The sequence below is a fragment of the Carassius gibelio genome, chromosome B22 (assembly GCF_023724105.1).
Source record: "Carassius gibelio isolate Cgi1373 ecotype wild population from Czech Republic chromosome B22, carGib1.2-hapl.c, whole genome shotgun sequence".
Taxonomy (NCBI): Eukaryota; Metazoa; Chordata; class Actinopteri; order Cypriniformes; family Cyprinidae; genus Carassius; species Carassius gibelio.
Window position 1 is genome coordinate 15,391,414 of NC_068417.1, and position 15,810 is coordinate 15,407,223.

The 15,810-nt window shown below is 36.5% G+C and overlaps 1 protein-coding gene and 1 long non-coding RNA gene across 3 annotated transcripts in view; both read right to left on the minus strand.

Moving 5' to 3' along the window:
- Positions 1–3,635: 3,635 nt before the first annotated feature.
- LOC127987225 (uncharacterized) overlaps positions 3,636–15,810 on the minus strand; it is a 45,617-nt gene continuing 33,442 nt past the window's right edge. The window contains exons 1-4 of one of the 2 annotated variants that reach the window (XM_052589504.1): positions 8,167–8,569; positions 6,815–7,147; positions 5,295–5,630; positions 3,636–4,101 (exon numbers count right to left, since the gene is read on the minus strand). In XM_052589504.1, the coding sequence (XP_052445464.1) occupies positions 3,962–4,101; positions 5,295–5,630; positions 6,815–7,147; positions 8,167–8,200 (843 nt within the window). In that variant the 5' untranslated portion in view covers positions 8,201–8,569 and the 3' untranslated portion in view covers positions 3,636–3,961. Of the gene's footprint in view, positions 4,102–5,294; positions 5,631–6,814; positions 7,148–8,166; positions 8,570–15,810 lie in introns of those variants that run through there. The other variant, XM_052589503.1, reaches the window with a different exon arrangement.
- Positions 13,302–15,735, minus strand: LOC127987266 (uncharacterized). The gene is made up of 4 exons (XR_008161144.1): positions 15,507–15,735; positions 15,344–15,363; positions 14,577–14,611; positions 13,302–14,154 (listed from the first exon to the last, which is right to left on the minus strand). It is a non-coding gene; the product is annotated as an uncharacterized LOC127987266 (long non-coding RNA).

Consider the following 15,810-nt stretch of genomic DNA (forward strand, 5'->3'; position numbering starts at 1 on the left):
AGCAGGGGTGCCAGTAAATAACTGTTTTCTACAGTTTGTTTCCTGTAAATTAATTACAGTTTATTACTGTTAAATTATGTTACATGCTGTTTTTTCTTCATCTTAAATCTTTAACCCTTTAAACCCCACAAGAAAATCCTCAGTTTTAAATGAACACTTATAATGTGTGCACACTACAGAGTGTTAGAGTAACACTGAATCAGTGAAGTTAATGAGATAATTCGGTGATTAATTGATGATTGAGCATTAGTGATAAACACCTGCAGAATCACTGAAGGAAAGAGAAACACAAGAACTACAAATGACTTCAGCCACAGCCTTAGATGAAATCAACTGAATAAAAGAATACATCAAATCTCTCAATATCTGATTAAACAACTACTAAAACAGCTTCACCAGATTCACATTACTAACCAGACTGACTTTATTTCTGTCAGATGTCTACAGAAGAACTTATGGAGAGTTAAATAGGTTTAGGTGTTTTTTTCACTACCATGATGGAGATCAGTGTTTACTTTAGTTGGGCTCTTGAACATGACTTTTCAACAACTAAGGTTTTTTTTTTTTTTTTTCATGCTGTAACAATGCGCCTTTGGAACCTGTTATAGCAAAACAAAAGTACACAGAAGAAAAAAATCTGATATTGTTGTTTATAGATTGACAAGAACAAATACTATTATTTCTGATCTAATCCCGTATCTCTTCTCTTATTGAATATTGATACTACAGCATGAGAAGGAACACTGCTGAGCCATAAGTTATGAAAGACTGTTAAGAAAATGTCACTCATAATAAAAAAAAAAAACTTTGCTGAAATTTAGACAGAAATATCAAGAATCAGCGTATGAATCACAGCAATGGTGACAATCCACAAAATAAATGAACAGATCAGTTCTGAACATCACAACACATGCTACTAAAACTTAAAACAAATACAAAATGATAAGCACATAAGAATTCAAGAAAATAAGTGAACAATTCAGGGGCATAATTTATTCATGCCGCAATGCATGCTGGGAATCATGGATGAGTTTTATCCTGTGCTGGTACCCAGCATGCATTGCATCATGAACCTTTTGATTGTCACCATTGTTGAGATTTATATGCTGATTGTTGATTTCTCTCTTTGAGTGTTGTGGGGACTGCTGCCCGAAATACTTTTTAACTAAAACTAGTCGTGAAATCCATAAATACTGGTTATCACACTACTTTTCAATCTTACTAAATTGAAGTGTCATTCACTCAAATATTTCAACACCAAATTAATATTTGATTATTATAGCAACACTTTAAGTCAGTCTAGTAGATCATGCCTGTTAGAAACAACCATAATCACTTGACTATCAAAATTAATACTGCTGTAACAGATGCATCATAAAGATACAAATACAGCAATAAAACAAAATGTAAAGTGTAAAAGTCAATGGTCAGGAGCCCAACTAAAGCAAACACTGATCTCCACAATGGTGACGCTAAACGAAACAGTAACATTATCATCTAAATCTCTTTAATTCTCAATAAGATCTTTTGATCTCTGTTCTCTGATCTGACAGAAATAAAGTCAGTCTGGTTAGTAATGTGTGAAGTTGGTGAAGCTGTTTGTTGATCATTTAAATCTTCAGTTGATTTCATCTAAGGCTGTGGCTGAAGTCAGTTGTATTTCATGTGTTTGTCTTGTTATGTTTTTTTTTCTTCAGTGATTCTACTCATTAACAGCAGCTGTTGATCATTGTCTGAATTCACTCATTAGTGTTCATTCTCTCTGTCAGGTGGACTATATTAGTAAACTCATGTAGGGAATAGTGAATGAGGGTGTAGGGTGTGATTTGAAACACAGCCGCTGAGTGTCGACTTTGAACGTTGTTAATTTACGATATATAGCAGCAGGCTACTTCTCGAAAACGATGAATATTACCCAGAATGCACTGTTTTAATGAAAAACAGTATTTTACTGTCAAAATTTGGCCGTTTTTTTACAGCGATTTTTAACAGTGTAGGCCATTCATTGAAGGTGCGCCTTATAGTGTGGAAAATACGGTAGTAACGTTAGATCTCACTGGCAGCCACGGGCTCAATCTCAACATGATTAGAGGAAGAGTCATTAGTAGTGTTCTTCACTGGAGCATCAGTGTGATTAGAGGACTGCTCATGAGCAACATCCAACAGTGGAGTCCCACTCTGACCACTATTAACATCTTTCACCTGTAAGAAAACAGATTCACAGAAGGTAAAAGACATGAACAGGACTAATAATTCCCTTACACAAAAAATAGACTAGGAACTGTAAGTGTATTTCTTTTTTATGTTTGCAGAACATATGTTCTTTTCTTAAATATAAATTAATATGATAAACTGCATTGCACTATCACATTCTGTACTACAGTTATATACAGTTGCAAAAAATATTTAATATAATCAGAGGCGGATCTACGGGGTGGTAAAGGGTGGCCGCTGCCACCCCTGGGATACAGTCTTCTTGCCACCCCATTTATAAATCAGATAATCTTTTTTTACATTTATTTTATGTTCATAGCCTACACGTTGAAGGCTGAGGAGACCCACACCAAACTCCTCTCAAAGAGAAATCACCAATTTAGAATCCCCTCCTCCTCAAAGTCACAAGGGTTTTACCAGCACGGCAGTGACCCCTGCAAAATTTCTCTAATCAGTGGCAGCAGGGCAGCCTGGGCAGTACGCAGTGTCTCGGAGAAGAGAGGTTGATAAGCGTTAGCTGTGAGTTTAGACGCAAGTTTGACACTATGTCGAAAAATTCCATAAGCAGGCAGTTTACCCTGCAACAACCACATTGTTACGTTATTTACATCCGCAATACTTTGTTGTCTCATCAAATTGTTCTATGATTGTCAGATAAGGGTCTAACGTTAGTCTAGGTCTTTGTGTGTGTTTAAACTACTGCTGTCACAAAATTGGCATGCATTCACTTTCCCAGCATTTATGACTATACAATTTTTAAAAATGGTCGACATGCCAAATTAAGCTGAGATATCTAAGCGGTGTCATAAGCTGGTGATGCACAAGCATTGCACGACAAACATGGAGATTTATATTAGTTTTATAACTACATTATAATTTTATCAGGTCACACTTTATATTAGGTGACTTTAACTAATATGTACTTACATTTAAATTTTATTTGATACAATGCACTTATTGTGTACGTACAGGTTTTTACATTGGACTTGTAGCATGAAATTACATCTGTTAATTCCTGTAATTATATTTATAATTACACTGTCACCCATCTCTAACCCACCGCCTAAACCCACACTTAAACCCAAACCACCTCACCTGTTCCTATCCTCACCTGTATCCCAACAGGGGTGGGTTTCCCAAAACCATAGTTGCTAACTAAGTGAGCAACTTTGTTGGTTGCAATGCAATTTCCCATTGCCAACCAAGTTGCGAACAGGTTAGCAACTATGGTTTTGGGAAATGCACACCAGAATAGCAGCAAAAGTGTTTTGCAATTCAATATGAGCACAATAAGTGCACTATTATTATTATTTTATGTAAATAAATAGTAGTTAAGGCCACCTAATATAAACTGGGACCTTTTTCATTATTAAAAATAATTAAAATAAATTATTACCATTGTTCTTCATTCTGAAACTAACTTTTCTGAAACTTTTTTTTTTTTTTTTTTTTTTGGATATTCACAACCACAACCTTATTTTTAGTACGCCTTCTATAGCATTTCTATTCCGTGGACACAGGAGGCAATATAACATGCACCGAACTTTACATACACAGATATCACAGATCTGAAACTGTTGTAAACTTAGTTTTTGGAGATTAATTGCACATAGTATCTCACCTCATCATTGGGCTTCTTCCTGCGTCCTGTTTGAACAATAAACTCAATTAAACACATTGACTTTAGTTGATTAGATACATATTCTAAACACATTTTCTTTTACATAATAAATATCATATTTCCATCTTAAATCAGCCGTATGTAACATTTACCATCCTTTGGTCTGCGGAGATAGTAAACCACAGCAGCTGCAGTCACTGTCAGCAGAACAGGAGCTGCAGATATTCCTGCTACAACATCTGGAGACAGACCTGAATCAGGAACAGCTGGAGACAGACACTCGTTATTATTACAGAGAGACTACAGAGAGTCAACTTTACTCTTATCTTTCACTGATTATATTTACACTTTTTGATCATTATTTGTATAATATTGATTTAACTAATAATTTTTTTAGGAAGAGCAGCTCAAACAGTGTTATAGCAATATGAGCTGAGAGAGTACAGCAGCACAGAAAAATTATTAATTTGATTAATTGATCCATGCTAATAACATTAAACTTCAAATATGTATATTTTCTGAAGAAAAAAACTGACATGCATGTGAAAGAAATAATATAGAAAGATGATATCTTCACTTTCTGATCTGAATGTCGACCAACATTTTGACATGCTAAATAATGTACAGATGGACATTTTAAATGAAACCGCTCCTCTTAAAGTTTTTAAACCAAAACCTAAATCTGAAAGGTGGCTAACTCCCGAAATTCGTTCTTTAAGACAGACGTGCAGGAAAAAGGACAGATTTCAGTCTTCACGCGAGGTATTTAATCCTTGTACATTGTTCAAATTCACTACCCTTTCGTTATGTTCGGGATGAAAACATCCACTCAATTAAACTGCTGTAAAAATGTATCAGATTCTTTTTTTTTCTTTTTTTTTCATAAATCTGTTAATCAACTTCAGTCCTGATCAAAACTACCAAATGTTTTACAAAAATCCAAGATTTTAACTCTTTAATTGCCAAGTTCATAAATTATGTTACTGATTTGGGGGGGAAAAACACACAATTCAATATAAAAGTAATTGTGCATTTTAATGCATTTTTAGTTTTTGTGCAGCATTAGATTTTATTTTTTTTCTCCCTAATTTACTGTTGGTGGCTGTTTTTGCCCCATTGACTTCCATTATAATGACATTTTTTGATTGCAAAGACATGACACCATATAATCATGCATTCTTGATTGTTGGTGGTTTTCCCTTTTGGGAAGAGGTAAAATGTGTTATTTTTTACAGTTGATCACTAGGTGGGACCATTAACCCTTTAGATAGGCCTGTGCAAAAACAGGCTTAGTTTCTGGCTTGTTTATGGAGTTATATAGTGAATCGATGGCTGAAGGAGGCAGTTGTTGCCTCTTGCCTCTAGCTAATTCTTTTATTAAGAGGAATGATTTATAACATTGAACTGTATTCTAAAACTGTTTAAGGGTGAAGGCAGTGAATCATTACGTTACACTCACCGGTGACATTAACACTGAAGCTCCTCGTGATGCTGAATGCACTGCTGATGATCTGTAGTGTATAATCTCCAGAGTCTGTGGTTCTGGTGTTTGTGATGATCAGAGATCCAGTCTGATTCACCTCCAGTCTGTCTCTGAATCTCTCTTCAGCATCTTTACACTGAACATCTGCACAGATCTTACTCTGATTTCCAAGGATTTCATTTAGGGGAATGTCATTGAAATACCACGTCATCAAATCATCTGTTTTTTTTATTACACCAGGATCCAAAGTAACAGTTTCTCCCTCCTTCACTGACTTTCTCTTCATTTCATCTCGTCGAGCAGCAGGAACACCTGAAACACAAACCAACATCTTTATGTTGAAGAGAAAAAGACAAATCAAAACTCCAGAGCATGAAAGCACCATGGATACAAAAGCAATTACTCACAGAAGCTTAAACACATTTAAATGACACATAAGCAGGCTATATCTGTCTTATTCATTTTGTTAATAAAAGTTAGATGTTTAATATAGGCTGCAATTTAATATTTGCCATTTTACGTCTGATTTGTTTTAATTAAAAATGAACCACAAACTACATCATTTTAAAGAAAGGGGAAATATTTATTTGTGTTACAATGTGGGCAAAACCCATTTTTCTTATTCATATTGTTAATATTAGTGCAAAGTTTAATATAAGTGAATTTGCCATTGTATCTGTTTTATTGTATAGCATTTTTAATAATAACAATAATAATAATAATAATAATAATGAGCCAAACTAAGCATTCATTTGAAGTAAGGGGAAAATCCAAAATTATTTTACAACAAGGGTATGTCTTATTTGTTGTGTTAAAAGTTTAATGTATAATAATATTGTAATTGTGTAATAATGCTGATGTTGTGTGTGGGATTTTTTATTTTTATTTATTTTTTCATTAAGAGAAATACTGAATCAACCTTAAGTATTAATTTTTTCCAAGAACAGGATAGACCTAATGTTAAAGATCAAAATAAGCGCTGCAGATGCGAGAACACGAGATTGGTTGCTGCTGAGGTAAATAGACTCTCGATCTTTCTGTATCTTACTATATCTTTGCAATGGCTTTAGAAATGTTTGTTAATTCTTGATTTGTGTATAATCACAGGCGGACAGTAGTGAAGTATTTTTACTCTACTGTAAAAGTGCCTTTCAGGTGTCTGTACTCGTTCTTAAATATTACAGACAAAACAAACAACAACTTTTATTTGTAAAAAATAATGACTTTATGCTTTGGAATATAGTGAAGTAAAGTTTTACAAAGAAAAACACTCTGATAAATTACAGACACTTTTTTAATTCACTTGAGTAAAGTAAAAATGCTTCATTACTGTTTGCCTCTGGACAGCACAGACATGTTACAGGTGACATGTTCAAAGTTTAAACGTAATTTAAATCAGAGGTCATGATGAAAAACTGTCCTCTCTACAAAACAAAGCTGCAGAATGTCACTGTGTAAAGACACACAATGATGTGCTTAAAACATATATTACTCACCATGGACAGTAACATTGAAGATCTTGTCACTGCTGCTGCTGCCGTGGATGATGATCTCAAGTTTAAAAAGTCCAGAGTCTGTGTTTGTGATGTTTGTGATGGTCAGAGATCCAGTCTGATGATCCAGCTTCAGTCTGTCTCTGAATCTCCAGTTATCTTCATTATTACACTGAACATCTGTACAGGTCTTATTGGGATCTCCAGTAATTCTCGCAATGCGAGTGTCATTATAATACCATTGCACTTTATTGTCTGGGGTTTTTGTAACATCAGTGTGTAGAGTGACTGAATCTCCCTCCATCACTGACACATCTATCTTCACAGCAGATGCACCTGCAGAAGAAACAGAGAATACATTACAACAATTATGAGACCAAACTATACAAAAATGAGTACAAAATCAAAACAATAAAACAAAACATAGAATTAACAGTGCTTTGTCCAAATAATAAATACTACAGGAATTGAACCATCTAATGTAAAATAAACCAATGAATTGTTACACGCCTGATTATTTACACATTCACTCATCAAAAAAAAAATTTAACAACAAAAAAATAACAATTCCTGGATAATCTTGTAAATCCACATTTCAATCCATACACACTTACTGTTCAAAATTATTATTATGGTATTTGGTAAGTTTGTTAAGTATTTTGTCAGGTATTTGTTAGATAAATGGAAGAAAGAGATTGTTCCACATTATTGAGCAGGTCACAGTTCTCATGCAATATATGGAGAAAGAAAGATCTTTCTGAAGATGAAAAGCATGCAATAGTCTGCAATATGCATGAAAACAACTAATATTTTATGAAAACTAATTATAGATTATTGAACAGTCAAAAGATTTAAGAGTGATTTAGCAACATAAGAACTTGTTTTTTCAGTTTTGCCTGCATACCAGAGTCAGTCTCGTCAATGGTATGTCCCATTTTAGGACACAGTCGAAAGTAAAGTGGCACATTCCACAACGTCTCAGTTTTGGCAGATTGCCTTAAAAATAAGCCGTTTTTAGACTAAGGAGAAAGTTTTGAGCTCTTGTTTTATAGTTCAAAGATCAAGGGAATTATGATTTCTCAGTTCATGACACTTACAAAGTAAGCTATTTTATTAGCCAAAACTAAAATCATGCTAACAATTATCCACACATAATACTATATCATATATGTCACATATCCTGCTAGCAATGCATAAATTACAACCGCCTAGTTTTGTCGTAAAATTATATATATATAATTTTTTTTTATGTTAAGAAAACATGTCATTTTCAGTCCAACAACTTACTTTTTTTTTCGAGTGTAGAGTGATTAGAGCTGACAAGCTGAAAGAACAGAAAATAAATGATATCTTACCAATCACGAGCACTGTCATCCAGAAATAATTCATTTTCACCACTGTCCTTCTGAGATAATAGTGAAGTTTATGTGGAGATAAAAGCTGAAATTGATCAAGTACCAATAACAACGCCTTTACCGACCACAGTTAAACCGAAAGTAACACCTGACAGAGTTAAAGCTGGAGTTTGGAGGCGGAAATCGTCGTCGTCGTTGTAGCTTCTGTGATTTTTTTTGTCGAGGCAGTATAACACTGTACCCTAGAGTGTTGCAGGTATACAGAGTTTAATGCAAAACTCAGACCTGTAGCGAAAATAGAGCTGCGTTTCCATAGTCGAGACTGAAGCTCTGAGTCTGCTGCATGCGCTTCACTGAAACCCGCCCTTTACACACCTCTCAGGAACAACGTAATGCAACTCAATCATTTCACCAACAAAGAGAAGTTATCAGGAAACTAATAAGAAATTAGTCACTTGAACTAGCGCGACCACAAACGAACATGATACAAGCGGAATTTGTTTGCATGCTTTATTAATTTTTTTAATCCAAAAGCATGTTTTACTATAGTGATACTTTGATCATGATGGATTAATTTGTGTCTGTTTCTGTTTATTTTAAGCCACAATAGCCTATGTACATCACGTTTAGAAATAATGATAATTTTTATATTTTTATAGAAGCTTCCGGCAAAAAAAAAAAAAAAAAAAAAACATATGATTGGCTATGCAGAGCTAAACTGTAGAGATGAGGCTTATGACAGGTAAGCTGACGTCTGATTTCTTCAAGCGGTTGTATTTCCCATGTTTACTATGGTCATGTTAATGCCTAGCGTGCAGTCTTTTGCATTGCTTATACATATTTCTGCCTTATGGTGATTATAATCCACATCGGATAAAGTTATTTCAAACATTCGCTGATGACTGAAAGTGGGTTTTGAGCTCAACTTATCTTAAAAAGTCTTTAATGCTGGTGTTATAGCTGATTTATGAAATTATCATAAAGCGGTGCTGACGCTCTCCAGATGCAGAGAAACTCAGACTCCACAGCACATCACTACAGCAGATGGAGCTGTTGTTAAGCTTTTCCAGTTAGCTTCATAAGGGGTTTTCTCTTATTGAACAGTCCTATGGTCAAGGTCAAGGTCAGTTTATTTATATAACACATTTAAAAACAACTAGTGAAAGGCAAAGTGCTGTAGCCTACATATACAAATTAAGTAAAAATAGAGATTACGAGAATAAAAAGAAATGACTCAAAACACAATCAATACAAAAACACATTAAGAAACACAAACATTCATTTCATCCAAACGCCAAGGAATAGACATAAGTCTTCGGGCGGGATTTAGAAACAGGAAGGAAAGGCGCAGAGCGAGGTATGCAAGAAGAGCTTATCTGACGATCTGAGAGAGCGAGAGGATTACTGATAGCTGAGAAGTTTGGACAAGTTCAGACAGGAACCACTTTGGCAAGTTTACTTGAGTTTATTGAACACAATTTATCTTTGGCAGTATGGTTCCTTATGGGGGTTCTTGCTCCCAGAATAATTGAACATACAAGAGCTTTAACATTTACCCCCAAAACATAATGAGAGTATTACGGCCTGAAGAAGAACCCCCAAAACCAACCTTGTTCCAGTCCTGCAAAGAGAAAAGACAGTGTTATTGAGATATCCTTAAATGTAGCCTACTGGCTAGCGAAGGGGTATCTCCCTTCTTATGAGGCAGAAAATAGCGGGCCTCTCTATAATTAAGGTAGCTGGTAATAGCAGCGAGGGTATTTTCTCCAGCGGGAGAACCGCAAACGAGTAGCATGTCCCTGAGCTTGGTATGAGTGGTAGGAGAGTAGCGTTTCCTTGTTTCCTTCCTGTAAAAGAGAAAGATAATGTTATGGAGAATTCCTTAAGCAGCCTATGGTAGGAGAGGCGTGTTCTCATGTCTAAAGCGAGGGAGAGAATAGCAAGTCCCCTCTTATTTTAAGTAGCAGGGGTGTTCATCCTCTGCTGAAGGATGAACAGCAGTCCCCTGCAGCCATAGCAGCAAAGGGTGTTCTCTCCAGCTGGAGAGAACAGCAGGTCCCTTTCTTCTGAGGGGGAGTTCGTCCCTCGCTTGAGGGATAACAGCGGCCCCCTCAGGTATCGCGGCAAGGGGTAATCTCCCAGCAGGAGAAAACAGCAGCCCCTTTTCCTTTAAATTTTTTTTTTTTTTAAATCTCCTTCGCATTCAACTTTGCCTTCTCCATCTCCATTAACAAAACAGCAGCCCCCTTTTTTTTTCTTTTTTTTTTTTTTACGTAGCAGTGTGGGTTTTCTCTAAGCAGCAGTTCCTTCCTCATTCTTCTCATTCTCCATTCCTTCTAATTCGCTTCCTCATTCTTTTCATCCTCCATCTCCTTCTCCTCATTCTTCTCCTTCCTTATTTCCTTCTCATCCTCCTCCTCATCCTTATTATCCTCCTCATTTCCATCTCCTCATCCTCTTCTTTATCCTTATTATCCTCCTCATTCTTCATTTCCTCCTCCTCATCCTCCTCTTCATTCTTCATCTCCTTCTCTTCCTCCTCCTCTTCCTCATCCTCATCCTCTTCCTCCTCTTCATTCTTCTCATCCTCCTCCTCATTCTCATTTTTCCCTTGCGGTCAGTGTCGCATTTTATTATTATTGAATGTACGTAGTACAAAATATCCACTGGTTATAACCAACGATATTTAGCTGTAGATCAGCTAAAAACATTACTCTGCTTCAGAAGACTGTCCAAAAATGGTTCATGAGGAGAAACAGACATGTCTATAATCACATACTTATCAATATGAAGTAATAGAATCCAGATTGTCAAATACGCAGGCGTTTCAGAACATTTTGTGAGCACAGATACTCAACACTACTTAATACGGTGCCATATATTTCAAGAATAAGGTCAATTGATATTTTTTTTTTTTTTTTTTTTGGATGACGTGACTCAATACAACAGCTGACTACATGAACGCTCTTACCTTCTAAACGCAGATTTGCGGCCATTTGTGGACTGAAATGTTGAATAAACCCCGAAACACACGTGAACGTAGTCATGTGGTGAGTCTGGCCAATCATGAACAGCTGTATTGTCATAGGCGCTCCAGCTGTCACTCTGGAGAGTGCAGGCTGAATCAGCCGGCTGCTCTCGAACACTCTCGCGATACTTGATGGCACGCGTGACGGTCATGTGCGTCGGCGCAGTCTTAGTCAGACAATATTCTACCCGGTATGCACTGCTTCAGTCAGATTTGCGATTGGTTTGCATGGTGCTGGTTTGTCGAAAACACCTGATGCACTTCGAGTCAGCTGCTCAAGATCGGATGCAGCCAGTAATTCTCACTAATGATTCCCGATGGTTTCAGAGAATGGTTAGTCATTGTCGCCCTCTGTTGTTCCAAGAGGTACACCAGGGTTCTTACGGCCTTGAGTAAATCCAACACTTCCAAGACATTTAATTTTCCAGCACTTCAGACTGGGTAAATTACCCGTTTTTTTTTTTTTTTTTTTGCGCTGCATAAATACTCTTACCTTAGTTAAGCACATGCGCAGATACCCAACGGACACCCTTACTTGTAAAACGTTTGGATTTTAAGGTGCATAAGCAATTCCATAGTTCTAGGCAAATCATCAAATTGCCAACAGGTGGCGCACTTGGCCCGGTACAACGTTTGTATAGATGTCCTTACAATAATGATATCCTTAGATTTTTGTCCCAATAACGATTAATGTTTGTGGGAGAATGACACATCATGTTCATACATCCTTCCATGTGATTTTTGTAGCATAACAGATGGTTAATCCATTCGGGATTTAATTTACAGACTTGCAACATTTCCCTGATTGATGACTGACGATTCCACTGCATTTCGCGGACTAGCCACAAATTAATTCTTGTTTACATTATTCCGCTGTTGTGATGACGATGTTCGAGAGAGAGTCAGTCCAGTGACACGACTGTAGCATTCAACACCGTGTTGGATTATAAAATGGTAATGATGCCCTATCCTGATGCTGGGGAACCCTGCATATGATTGTATGCATTGCAGTCTTAGAATGTAGTTTAACTGAGCAGGGAATATTTATTTATTTATTTATTTTTGCATAATAGAGCACTCCACAGCCACAGGCGCAGACTCGAGCGGAGCTGCTTATAAAATGAACCATGGTTACCCATAAGAGCAAATTAACTCAAATATGCGCATTTCCAGGCAATTATTAAATCCAAGCGCTTATACAATTAACCCTGAAAACACTGCATTAATTTTCAGCATTTTGGAGGATTCGAACACCCGTACTGTACGATGGCGAATGTGACGCGTATGAGCCAAAGAGTTTAGGCCGGTGACACACCGGCTGCGTGGCGTGAGCGCCGCGTGTCTGAAGCGTCCCAGAAGCGTGGCGGATTCTGTGTCTTTACACACCAGAAGCGTGCCTGACGCTAGAGGTGGGCAGATCGATACTAATATCGATAATATCGATACCAACGTTGGTATCGGTATTGATCGATACCAACGGGAAAATATCGATACTTAAGTTTCAGTTTCTCTCGTTTTGCGACCTGGCCGTGTTTGTCAAAATGCTGCTGCTGTCACAGAGCAGAGCAAGCTCTTAAGAGTGCTGATCGTCCTCGACACTGCTCTCCGCCCCCTCTCCTGTGTTGTACCGTCACGTGACTCACCACTAGCGCTACCACCAGCAGTCAAGCGCGCACCGCTCAGCCGCGCATTTCTAACAGCAGTCAGTCAGAGGCGGAGAGAAAGAGGAGCGTTGTATGGCTGTATTTTCAGGCCGACCTACCCTTTTTGTGTTAGCTGTGAAAGTGATACTAGTTTCTATATTTAAACTTCACCTAGATGTGCACCAGACTTAATTATTTTTATTATTTTATCAATAGCTGATTCTCCAAGAGCAGTGGATATAACAAGGCGCCTATCAGAAATGATTGTGAAGGAACTGCAGCCTCTTTCCATAGTGGATGATGTCGGCTTCAGAAATTTTGTATAAGGAGAATTTGTTTTACATTGTGAAGTAAAACGTTGTGACTTTAAGAAAAAAATCCTGAAAAGAAGTGCACTAAAGAGGAGAAACATTTTTTTATTAACATGCTACTTGAAAAGAGACTTTATTATGCAGAGTAGCCTATGCATGGAGGTAATGCTAACAACATGGAGTAGAACAATCCAAATACAATAATATTTAAAGGTTTTTGTAAAAAAGAATTGGCACATAAATGCATATTTTTTGCAGCACTTACAAGACAAACCCTTGTACCTTTATGACTGAAACCAGTGGATCTTTTATTTGGGTGGAAAACTAGTTTATGTCAAAAACATGTTTTAGTATTGTGTCTCATTACAAGAGTTGTGTACATTTGTGCAGTGAAAATGTGTTGCACAGTACGAGCAGGGAACCTTCCACCAGTTGATTTCTAATGGGAACCCCCCCGGACTGTGTCTTCTTTACCGTGGGGCATGCAGAATGAGATTTCTACCGCAGGGCACTCTAAAATGTTAGAACCAGCAGCCTTAGTGTATACAGTGTGCTTCGGGTGATCCTTGAAAGTGTCCCAGCGCTAGGTCCTTTCTGATGCCATCCCCTCCACTCTCTCCCACTTGTGCACTTTCTGTACCGTCCTGTATAAACATTTACATTTAATCATTTAACAGACGCTTTTATCCAAAGCGACTTACAAATAAGAACAACAGAAGCAGTCAGGTGTACAAGCAAACAACAACAGTAAACAAGTGCCATGACAAGTCTCAGTTAGTCTAGTACAGAACGCATAGCCAGGTTTTTTATATATATTTTTTTAAATATGAAAGACAAGAAAAGAAGGAAAAGTGCTAGCATTAGTTGGTTAAGTTCCGGTGAAAAAGATGAGTCTTAAAATGTTTCTTGAAAATGAGTAAAGACTCAGCAGTTCGGATTGAGATTGGGAGGTCATTCCACCAGCTGGGCACAGTCCAGGAAAAGTTCACTTGCAGAGGGCAAACTTCTGGAGGGAACATAAAATTTAACCAGTGAGTTTAGGTATGTTCACAATGTTTCACAATAACTTTGATATTGTGAAATATATTTAACTGAAAACTGAATGCAAAATAAATTACACAATATTTTCACTTTACAGTTCAGTAACAGTGATGTTGGAAACAAAGTGGACAACACTATTCATTAAACACTTATTTAATGTATTCAGATGAAAATGTACAATATTAACAAATTATTCACAAGCAGTGTTTTCAGAGCCCCCAGTTACACTGTTTTAATCAGAACACTAGCAATACAGTGTAGTAAAATAAGTAAAATCAAATTCAGTACATTTTTATTAAACTAAGTACAATCAAAACCTATCACAAAAGGTCAAAGCATCTCTAGCAGAAGTGACAAGTGCCATGTAGCAGATGAACAATTTCTTACCAATGTTTCAAGAACAAGCTGGATCCTCGATGACTCTACAAGGGGAAAGAAGAAATGGTTTACTGAAAAGTTCTTAAAAAGCAGGATTTCATATTATACCATTTCTTTAAACCACTGGTTCTCAAACTTTTTATACGAAGTACCACCTCAGAAAATATTTATTAAATATTAAGTTCCACCATAATGACCAACATTACATTTCAGCAGCGTAGTAGGCCAAACTATTCAGCTACAGGTCTACAGTTAAAAAATGAGGCAGTTTTATTCTAATAAGAATATTTATTGTTGTCAGACACTTTACCATGGTAAATACAGTTTGAACATTAACACTAAAACTGTGCTTATACACAGGTAAATGAAAAAAAAAAGTTTAAATTAAAATGTAATTTTAAATGTAATTATGTAACAAAAGTTACAAAACTGTACTGTACTTTAACTGTAACATACTTAAAAGTGCAAAAAAAAAAAAAAACTTACTCAAAGATTAAGTTAAAATGTATTAACATTAATTAGTTTAATTTAGTGTTTCACCTGCATAACAACTAGAGGGGGCCTGACACTTTGAGAACCATGGCTTTAACAATCCTTTTATTATTAATTCATTAAAATTATATTATTTAAATACCGACATTTGCACTTATATGTTTCAGAAAACACTTTGAAACTATTATAAGAATACAAACATATATAACACACCTAATGCATGGGATTCATATCAGGAAAATATGGGAAAATCTCTAAAAGACAGACATTAACACATAACTTACCAGCAACACATTGGGTGTCTCTGTGATAAAGCAATGCAAAAATAGACACACGGCTGTTTATTTATCTGCAGGTTACATGTCATTTAAGCTACCCATTTGTAAACTCTGGTAATACTTTACTATTTTCAAAAGATAATAAAGATAACGTTAGCGATTTTCTTACCTCATTTTGCCAGTATGTTTTCAGGACCTCGCAGAACACCTGACCCTTCTTGTGTTCACAGTTTTTGTTCTCCATTGACATGTCACGACTCAAATTCGCTCAAAATAAATAAAAAAATGTACAGGCAAATATGAAATAATTCGGGACCGACCGAGCAGTCAGTTATAACGAGCAGCAGCTCACAGTTATCCGCCTCACTCACAGAAAGACGACAATAACGGTCATATTTTTAAATTTAGAAAGGCGCGAACCGATTCATTCAGTTTCCTGAATGACAGCCAGATTAACCAATCATGATAGAAGT